General features: G+C 33.0%; 1 protein-coding gene and 1 long non-coding RNA gene across 4 annotated transcripts; one reads left to right on the top strand and one right to left on the bottom strand.

Moving 5' to 3' along the window:
* Positions 1 to 3,098: 3,098 nt before the first annotated feature.
* Positions 3,099 to 3,955, bottom strand: LOC143452677 (uncharacterized). Its single transcript, XR_013115086.1, has 3 exons — positions 3,766 to 3,955; positions 3,485 to 3,528; positions 3,099 to 3,289 (listed from the first exon to the last, which is right to left on the bottom strand). It is a non-coding gene; the product is annotated as an uncharacterized LOC143452677 (long non-coding RNA).
* Positions 3,956 to 5,499: 1,544 nt separating this feature from the next.
* Positions 5,500 to 8,509, top strand: LOC143452630 (sodium-dependent phosphate transport protein 4-like). Of its 3 annotated transcripts, none has more exons than XR_013115076.1 (8): positions 5,500 to 5,673; positions 5,789 to 5,910; positions 6,000 to 6,161; positions 6,841 to 6,957; positions 7,086 to 7,209; positions 7,345 to 7,478; positions 7,769 to 7,972; positions 8,071 to 8,509. XR_013115076.1 is itself a non-coding variant. In XM_076953667.1 (8 exons), the coding sequence occupies exons 1-8, from the start codon at positions 5,595 to 5,597 to the stop codon at positions 8,160 to 8,162; spliced, it is 957 nt and encodes a 318-aa protein (XP_076809782.1). In that variant the 5' UTR covers positions 5,500 to 5,594; the 3' UTR covers positions 8,163 to 8,509. The 3 variants fall into 3 exon arrangements, 1 of the variants encoding a protein (XP_076809782.1); XR_013115075.1 differs by having other exon boundaries at positions 7,757 to 7,972; XM_076953667.1 differs by having other exon boundaries at positions 7,846 to 7,972.
* Positions 8,510 to 10,816: the final 2,307 nt, after the last annotated feature.

The following is a 10,816-nucleotide window of genomic DNA, read 5'->3' as shown; positions in this document are numbered from 1 at the left end:
AGGTCTACCTATTCAAGTGCGTTTCAAGTTTATTGCGCATTTTATTTTTTTGAACTTGTTATATAAATTAGTTGGAAATTATTTTAATTTATAAGATATTGTTTGAATTCAATTAAAATTAATCATGGTTTATTTTGTATAAACTAAGTTTTTCTTATGAGTTCTATGAACTTGTTTTAGATTGTATTGTTATGTACTGTATTTATTTAAATTTACATGAATGTATACAAAATTGCACAAATACTTAACAATAAATTTTAAGTTTTGACTTTAACAGCAAATAAAAAGCGATATGAAGTAACTTTTTCGAACTGCGAATAACTATAATTAAATAAATATTCCGAGAACTATTAACTTCCAACTTCAACTTCAACTAAAAAGAAATAACTAAACAGAAAATAAATAACTGACTGAACAATCAGAAACTGTGATCACCAAATTCACGGCATGCAGTTTGAATGAATAATTACATTCCAAAAGATACTTGGTTTGGGGTGCATATTGTTAGGTTTATTATGTTTATTTGCAATTGCCTGTCAAAATGTGTTATACAAAATAAAGTAATTACACTGATAAACTGTTACTGCACATGGTTATTTGCCACCCCGCGGCCTCCAATCATCGGCATTTCCTTCTGCAACGTTTCATCGTGTTCGGTTTTCTGTGCCGGTTAATTCATTGCTGATAACTGTTCATAAAATTCCACAGGTTGAGGCGAAATGTTATTATAATGCTAAAATAAACGGAAATACGTAAGATATGAAAAACCTCACCACTTTCGCAGATTAATTAATTTTTGTTGTCTATGTAAAACAGATCAATATTTTATTTGATAAAGAACATTTTTTAGGAGATAAAATTTGACTGCTCCAACTTTTTTCCTGAAACTTGGAAATCTGAAACCAGTATATACTTGGCTTCTGCATGTTGTGATGTAAGAAAAAAGTCAAAGTGAAATTATTAAAAATACCAATTAAAACCACAAAATCTTGAAATTCTTTTATTATAACAACTTTCTAATTGTCATTTGTTCTTGATTAAAATCGATATATGTTGTTTTTTATCTGCTGTTTAAAAAATTTCAAGCCCCAAATACATCGCGTGAAATTTATGTATATGTCTAAGTAATAAACGTAACTACTCATTATGGAGTATATTTGAGGGAAACTCTTGTCTGGGATATTTAGCAGAAACCGAAAAAACCTCAGTCAAACTGACAACAAGTAGAAGTCCAACGATGAAAAATAATAATTTGTTGGTTTTCCTTTAGTTTCAAAGAAATGTTTCGCCTGTTGATCTGTTCTGTTATGCTGTACATTGGATCGTGCACAAAAACGCAGGCTGCTTGTACACATAGCTATGATTGCGTCACTGGTAAAACCTCCTGCTGGGTTTGCAACAAGTCACGATGCAGACAACTTTTCTTCCAAAACGTAATTTTCATATGAACAGACTTAGCTAGCAGCGGAACTACTAAATCACGATTCGATATTTCAGGACAAACAAAAGTTTAACATTTCAATTTTAACTTTTTGTCCTCTTATTGACATGAGCATTGTAATTAAATAATTGTAATTAATTAAACACGAAATGTTTTAGCACGAAGTAAGCGATTCTTTTACAAAAACGTACAATTTTATTCACAAAAGTAAATGTAAAAAGAAACTATACACTGTCAAGCTTTTTCCATCAACACAACACTTGATACAACACAAAACATGCTGTGCTTGCGTTTCTATGCGTTTTTTTAATGTTGCAGTAGGCTGCTGCTGTGTGCATTAAAAGTAGTTAAGTGTTCGGTGTCGATCTCCTGCAACACGAAGAAAACACCAAGATGGAGAAAACACCAACATATTGCACACGAGTTGACAATCAGAAAACACGTGTGAAAACATATCGTATGTCAAGTGATATTTTCAGTTGGTTAGTTTAATTCGTTGTGAAAGTGATCCAGCAGTCATGTTCCAGCAGGCATGCAGTCTTGTTGTAGTGTTGATAACATGAATTCATTTTATTATCTAAACTGTTTTGTTGTAAAAGCTTAAGTTTTCTCCATGTTTGGACATTATTATGTTAGCTTAGTTATTTCAGGTTTCTCTTCAATTACGCTTTTAAGAAACCAACAGAAAAGCCTAGGTTACAGTTTAGACCAGAGAAAAGGTTGTAGTAGGTTATGATATGTATAACCAACAGTCTATAGGTCAAAATCGAATGCAAAATGGCTAACTTATCACAGTCATATGCTAGGCGCAGCCTCACAAGCATGTCATGATGTATGGCGCTGGTGCAGAGTTCTTGGTAAGTCTGGTCCGGATTTGGAAAATCAAGCAAGCAAATGATTCCGTGCCATGATAGTACTGCTATGTCCCTTTGTCACTTATCATCAATTTATCTCGTGAATAAAAGAAGCAGATGTGAAGAAGCGGAAAAAAAGAAACATTTGTCTTAACACTCTGATCCAAACGCAAAAGCTTGTCGGAACATGCGTTATCGTGCTGTTTGCTTGCTGGGATGATGAATTGAGTTCTGATGTCAATGTTTGGTTAAACAAATCGTCGCATTGTAAACTGATAAACAAATATATCCGTGATAAATGTTTTCGTTGTTACTTTTGAAGGTTTGTTATCGTAATGTTTCTTATCATATCATAACATATCATATCGGAAAGACAATGCATGCTTTGCGTTTTGTGTTTGGTATCTTTGAAATAATCAGTTCTTTTGCCTTGAACAATAAAATTAATTCAAGCATTTATATAATACTTAACAAAACACATAATGCTGTGTATAGCCCGTTCAAAGTTATCATATTTACTAGATGTTGCAAAGCACTCAAAGTATGGTCAGTGGGAGTCTGTATGATGCTTCTTTATCATCAACAAAAGAAAGCAATATTATTGATTTCACTTTGTTAGAAACTTGTTGGTTAAGGGTAATTTTCTAAAACTGATTTTCTTGCTGTTTTCCCTCTATAACTCGTGTTTCCAAACACCGGTATATAGTTGAATACTTTTTTATTTATTATTTTTGACATTATTTGGCTAATTTCACGGTCGTCTGAATGAGTAATCACATTTTCCAAATTAAAGAGATGCATGATTGGGTGTGCACATTGTCATATTTATTACATTCGCCAAATAACTTTGCAAAAATATACACTGCCAACCTATTGACACAAATAATATTTTATTTGCCACATCTGGGCGGGCATCCAGGCCCATAACCGTCTTTTTCTTTGGCAACGTTTCGTCTTGCTCGATCCTGTGTCTCAGTTAATTCATTGCTGATCTCTGTTCATAAAATAGCAAAATATTTGAGATTAAACGCCATCATGATTGCACATATAAACCATAATCTACACGTACAAAAATGTAAAACCATCATAGTATTGCCGATATATCTATTTTTATCAAAACAAAATTTAAAGTTATTATATAAACAAGAACGTCACATGAACAAAGTACATAGCAATACAAGCGGTTTACCTGTGTTAATCCTTTCCTTTAAATCATCGCCATGACGTAATTTCCTACATGTTACATTGAATAAATCAAAGTGTTAAAAAGCTTTTTAATGTACAAACTTATAAACCTTTAACACTTGTCTTCATCGTAACAAGTGTGTAACGTTATTTTTAGTGGATGAAAGATACGTTTAGCCTTTTAATATGCTACTTAAAACATTGTATTAAGTCTCATAAACATAAATTTATGTTTGTAAGCAACTAACGCAACTGATCAATTGGTTGTACAAAGTAACATCTTACCCGGGACTGTGAAACGACGAAACTTCAGTGAAACTGAGAAGAAGCAGAAGTCCAACGAAGAAAAGCAATTTGTTCATTTTGCTTCAATTTCAAACAAATGTTATTTCAACAGACAATCTACGCTATTATGCCCAACTGTGTGTTGAACAAGTAAACGCACTCTAATTATATACAACGCTGTATATGTGCGTCACTGTTAAAAGCCTTTAACTGAAATGCGAGGGGCACACGAAGTAGGCGATTTAACATGAAAGATAAAATTCTTTTTACCATTCTTTTACAACGTGATTTCCGTATCAACAGACTTAGCTGAGAGGGGAGCTAACAAATCACGATTTGATATTTTAGGAAAATGAAGATGTATTTTTTCACTTTTTTGGGCCCTGCAACATTCACATACAGCAAGTATCCAAACACACTTTGAGATAATCCAACCCAAATTTAAATTAATTTTTTAGGGCATTATAATTGCTCTGCTATCATTGTTTATATAGGTTAAATTGTTATTCAATAAAAGAGAAAATGAACGCTTGTTCCAACTTTCCGAGCTCCTGTATTGTAGCAAAGACCCTTAAACCCATGAAAATATTTGTTAAGTCAACGTGAGTACATATGAAATTAGTGCACGCCGTTAAAATATCACCAAATTCTCTAAATGCTTACAAAACAGGTAAATCATAACGGATTTTATTGCGGTATTTCTTATAATGGGATGTTGAAACGTAATCCAGATGTCTTCAAAACCACGTTGAAGGCCAATGTGATTAAGCGCAATCATTTCTTGTCAAATTCGTGTTTTATCGAAAAAGTGAATTGTGTAACACTATAATTCATTAGCAGTGTTTGTTGCACACGCAACACCGCATGTAAATAGAATTTTAATTCTTGAATTTCTCTGCGTTCTGTTTTGTTTATAACAGTGTTAACGACTGTTAAAGTCACATTTGTTTAAACTTGAAGCAAAATGAACAACTGTTTTTCTTTGTTGGACTTTTACTTGTTTTGAGTTTGACTGAGGTTTCTGGGTGGTATGGAGTTGGAATAATCGGGTAAGTGACTTTGAAATCAACAAATTTATACAACTTTTCTACAATTATTGCTGTTACAGGTAAACAATTTAGAGTTATATTTACGCTACCACCACATTATTCAGTTAACTACTGGTAAATACAAACGATTTACGAACATCTAGCAGGACAGTTAACAAACGTTAACAAACTACCACCTAACAATTGCGCCCCAGAGAAATATATGTGTGAGCTTTATAAACAAAGAATATTTGCTGAAGCAGTATTCTATACCTAATGCTGTCGTCAATGCTAATATTTGTCGTCAATAAACAAATACCAACGTAAAAGTTTTGCTTGAAATTAATTTCACAACTAGATTGAAATAGGAACTATAATGAATATTTTTTTGCGCGGAACGAATATGAAAAGAACCAACATAGCAAAATATTTTACGCATTAAAAAAATATATATTTACCAAATTAATAAGATTTCTAAACTTGCTACATTCTTTTGGTATAACTTCGAAACCTAATAACTGCTTGCCTAAAGACACATTTCTGTGTCAGGCGATTGACATATAAAAGGATTACTTTTTTATTATGTTTTCCTTATACACGATAACCTATCGACCTCAACAGTTTGAGATTTATACTACACATACACATACAAGTAACTGACCACTGACCACAAGCTAACTAAACCACCTTTTATGTATGATTCAGGGTGTGACGTTTCCAACCGCATGGGTTGCTTGGGGTAACTGGGCTCCCCCGCTGGAGAGAAGTCGTTTGGTTTCCATCACTCTGTCAGGGTTATCCATGGGGTACTTTGTTGTGTATCCCGTTGTCGGCGGAATAGTGAGCTCTTTGGGATGGGAGGCGTCTTTTTACATTACAGGTCATTTATCGTTTTATTCGCACGTATTAACATTTCTAGACTCCTCGTAAAAATATGTCATTAATTTGCACTACTTGCCTTTTCTCATACGTAATACTGGAATTGCTTTACGCAGGAGCTATTGGGATACTATTCTCAGTAGTTTGGTTGTCCATAATTCATAATACACCGGCCGAACACCCACGGATATCACGTCAGGAAAAGGACTACATTGAACAAAGCATACACGGTGACAAGGTGCCAACACAGATTTACCAAACAATACAAAAACAGCTTTTAAAATGTTGTATTTATTCGTTCTTATTCTCTCAGCAATTTTTGTTTAGGTTCCAAGGGAAACAGAAGCAATACCTTGGCTTAAAATGGCAAGATCCGTTCCAGTATGGGCGACGATTGCTTCACATCTGACCGAGAATTATTTGACGTTCTCGCTCGGCATAATGGCCCCGACGTACATTGCAAGGGTCCACGGTTTGGAAATTAAATCTGTGGGTTCTTATTCTTTTATATAACTTTCTATAACTCGCTGTTCATAAAAACTGAAAGACAGGAACCAAAATGTGTTTAAAAATTTCATATGTCGCTAATATGTTACAAGCGGAGTTTTTTGCTCTTCCGTATACGTTACACATTTTCCGATAGACATTTATATTGTTTTTTTTTTGTGCAAAAGCATTACCAGGATAGTATAGCGCCGCCGAGTGTAGCCGTGAAGAGTAACTTATTGCTTTAAAGCCAGGTGGACGCTTAAAGCTATTTTATCTCGGTCTTTGTCTCGATTTATCACCATTTAAGTCTTGTTTAGGTTGTGTTTGCTTTTCTTGAAAGTCACACATTTATCGAACGTTGAAAAAAAGAAATAGCCATATGTTGAGACAGAAAATATTTCATTAATCTCATTTGCATCCTATATGTAAATATGTTGAAAAAGAAAGCAAAAATGAAAATCAAAATGTACCCTTTTGAAAAGGAGAAAGAAAAATAAAAGTTGGGAATAAACCTGCAAAATTTGACTTGCTAAATTTATAAAATAGTCCGTATTTTTATAAATTTAACGTTAGTCACATATTTATTTTATGATAAATTTCTTCATCGGTTAAAAAACAAACGTTATACGGTTATAGCAAACAAAAAGAAAGATTGATTCAAAATACCAGATTTCAACAGGTCGGTTTTCTTGCTGCTATTCCGTTCCTAATTAGACTCATTTTAAACCTTGGCGGAAGTTTCATTGCTGATATGATCCTTACTAAAAGACTAACGAGAGTCATTACTGTTCGAAAGGTAAGAAGCAAACTTTACCCATTAATATAAGATCGCAGTAAACTGAACTGAAACTGAACAAGATTTAGTTATCTGTCCGTTTTATTGAAACGTTTCTTTGACTTAAAATTTTCGTATTTGTAATATAGGTTGCTTCTGTGTTGCCTATGACTATATCCAGCATTTCATTGGTGGTTCTAGGTTACTTGAACTGCAATACTTGGCCGGCCGTTGCCCTGATATCAGTTTCAGGGGGAATTCTCGGTCTTACTTGTAAGTACTTTGTATACTTACGTGTATTATTTATTTATTTTTTGTGCGATATCAAGTATAAGTTTTTGACTATTAATGAAGTTTTGTTAAAAACTTTACTTATAAACAAAATGCCTTTTTGTTTCAATGCCCTAGCTTCAGGACACGCTTGTTCCTTTGTTGATATTGCACCACGTTTTGGTGGAATCATTTATTCCGTATCAAACACGTTAGCTTCCTTGATGGGTTTTGTTGCACCGCAAATATCAGGAGCGCTTCTAAGTGACAACGTAAGTTATGTTTGAAGTGTTGGATGACTCTTTTAAACTCATTCTGATCAAATGCAATCTGGTAAATAAAATCAACCTTTTTCGGTTCAACCCTAAACTTCTCAACCGAGTTAAAAACAATTTGTTACTAGCTGTAAGCATGAATTAATCGACATTGAATAGAATGAAGATAAATTGACCGGGAATAAGCTTACGCTGAACCACTTAAAATACTTAGCAATACAGAAGCTGTAGTTTTCGACAAGTAACGTCATGTAATATCACTGTCTTGTGCACAGTGTCTTTCACAGGCTCATATGTCAGCTGGTAACTATTTTGAGAACGTTTGGACGAACGAGTGCAAAAGCTTTTTCTTTGTCATGTGTAGTCTGTGTCAAGCTGGAAAAAGGTGTTTTGGTTAGCGGCAGCAATTGGCGCATTTGGAGCGGTCATTTTTCTTATCTTTGCATCAGATCAACTACAAACTTGGGCAAAAGGCGAGGATTTAACGAGAAGTATGTTATTGAACACACAAGAAACTTTGTTGTTACTTTTATTTCAATCTCAAAACCTTCTTGTTTGAACATTTGAAACTTGAATTGCGGTTTTACAGGTGAAAATCAAGAATTGAGGTATTTGATAAAGGAACCAAAAGAACAATCGGATAACGATATAGCCGAAAAAAAAACAGAACCATCATTGTAAAATGTATGAAACATTTTCTATAGCATTTCCTCCTACGTAACCATAGGAAGGCAGCAGCCGGCAATCCAAGTGCAGCACATAAAGGCGTATGCCCACTTATTAATCCCTCAATTTTAATTTAATCTTGTTTATCATACCACTGCAAAGTTGTCATACGTTAATCCTAAAGAGCAACAAATTTTACTTTTACCAGATGCGATTGAGCATTCGGTTGAAAATTCTAGCGCCAAGTAGCCTCTGCATTTGTATAAGCTAACGTAACTCTTCAGTTGGAGGTTTGACGCAATTGTTAATTTGTTACGCAACTAGATTAATGAAACCAAGAAAATAAATTGAGCTTGAATGTATCTGACTTTTTATACTCAGAATAATACTCCATTATTTATTAAAAGCTATGTAGCTTTGAGAGAAAAATTTTTAGAAACTACATTAAAACGGAGTTGGCAGCAATGCTTCCGGGTGTGGAGTTCAATGTAAAACATAACAAAAAAAAATTATAAGAAACAAAAAATATTTTACAAGTTTGGAATTCTTATTTTTACAAAAGTCGTTTATTTTTGAAGTTTACCATATACACTAAAAATAGAATGTTGAAAAGTTAGTATTGAAAATTTTGAATTCAATCTGGTATTGTAAGTAAATTTATGATATAAGTATATTTGCTTTAAGCCTGACTTATATGCATTAATTTCTTTGCTATTATTGGTCAGCGGCGTACAAGTGACTGTAGGATTAGCTGTGTGAAAAACAAGGGCAGAGTTATGAAACTTATAAGATTATTTTAACAAAAATTTGAAATACTTCAAAATGCAACATGATTTTACTGTCTAAATGATTTTAATAGCAAAATATACAACTAATTACATCACAATATCATTTACTTTCAATTTAAACCAAAGCGGCCACATCAAGTAACGTTAAAATCATGGATTTAAAAATGGTTAAACAGCTTACAATATCTACATAAATGTCTAACACTTTTAAAACGCTACAATTTTGGTTTCTGACAAAAATCTTTGAAGTTTTTTTGCTATTTTCCAACTGCTTTTCCATGACTATGTACGACCATCTGATGTAGCTAGATAGACCAGAGAATATATACACACCGGGTTTTGCGGAAAATGCACATTTGACAATCCAGCTTGTAATGCCCCACAACAGCATTTTTTCACAATCGGAACATGTCAGAGGACCTCCGCTGCTCCTTGGCACGTATCAGAACATTCTCCCTGAAAGCAATTTTGCTGTTAAAATAGAAAATGAAAAACTTGGCGAATAGATTATGAAGAGCTTTGAGTGAGGAGAAATTGAATATGTTAATGCAGTAGCTTATTATAGCTATAATTATATAAGCAAGGTTTCTTTGTAAACCTAGAGCTTATACTTATGTAAACTTATATTTTCCAAAATGCTTCGTCAAAATGCAAGAAGCTTAACGATCGATGTGCACCTCATAATACGTGCAAATTTGGAAAAACTACTTATGCATGAAATCAGCATTACACAAGACACTTGCATCTCGGACCGCCTTGATAAGACGATTGGTACTATATAGGAACAAGCTGGGGCGGTGGGGCTGTTCTTCTTGATACCTTGTGTTCAAATCTTCGTTTATGCCACAGGTCTACGTATTCAAGTGCGTTTCAAGTTTATTGCGCATTTTATTTTTTTGAACTTGTTATATAAATTAATTGGAAGTTATTTTAATTTATAAGATATTGTTTGAATTCAATTAAAATTAATTATGCTTTATTTTGTATGAACTAAGTTTTTCTTATGAGTTTTATGAACTTGTTTTAGATTGTATTGTTATGTACTGTATTTATTTAAATTTACACGAATGTATACAAAATTGCACAAATACTTAAGAATAAATTTTAAGTTTTGACTTTAACAGCAAATAAAAAGCGATATGAAGTAACTTTTTCGAACTGCGAATAACTATAATTAAATGAATATTCCGAGAACTATTAGGCAACTTCAACTAAAAAGAAATAACTAAACAAAAAATAAATAACTGACTGAACAATCAGAAACTGTGATCACTAAATTCACGGCATGCAGTTTGAATGAATAAATACATTCCAAAAGATACTTGATTTGGTGTGCATATTGTTAGGTTTATTATGTTTATTTGTTGCAATTGTTTGTCAAAATGTGTTATACGTAATGAAGCAATTACACCGATAAACTGTTACTGCACATGAAAAGTTATTTGCTACCCCGCGGCCTCCAATCATGAGCTTCCTTCTGCAACATTTCGTCGAGCTCGGTTTACTGTGCCGGTTAATTCATTGCTGATAACTGCTCATAAAATTCCACAGGTTGTGAAGAAATTGAAGTTGAAGTTATTGAAATGCTAAAATAAACTAAACTACATAAAATATGAAAAACCTCACCACTTTCGCAGATTAATTTTTTTTGTTGTCTATGTAAAACAGATCAATATTTTTTTTTGATAAAGAATATTTTTTATGTGATAAAATTGACCTGTGTCAAACTTTTTCCTGAAACTTGGATATCTGAAATCAGTATATACTGGTCTTTTGCATATTGATATGTAAGAAGAAAGTGAAAGTGAAATTTATTAAAAATACCAAATAAAACCACAAAATCTTGAAATTCTTTTATTATAACAAGTTTCAAATTGTCAT

Source organism: Clavelina lepadiformis, chromosome 4 (genome assembly GCF_947623445.1).
Source record: "Clavelina lepadiformis chromosome 4, kaClaLepa1.1, whole genome shotgun sequence".
NCBI classification, from domain to species: domain Eukaryota; kingdom Metazoa; phylum Chordata; class Ascidiacea; order Aplousobranchia; family Clavelinidae; genus Clavelina; species Clavelina lepadiformis.
This window is presented reverse-complemented; position numbering and strand designations above follow the sequence as displayed.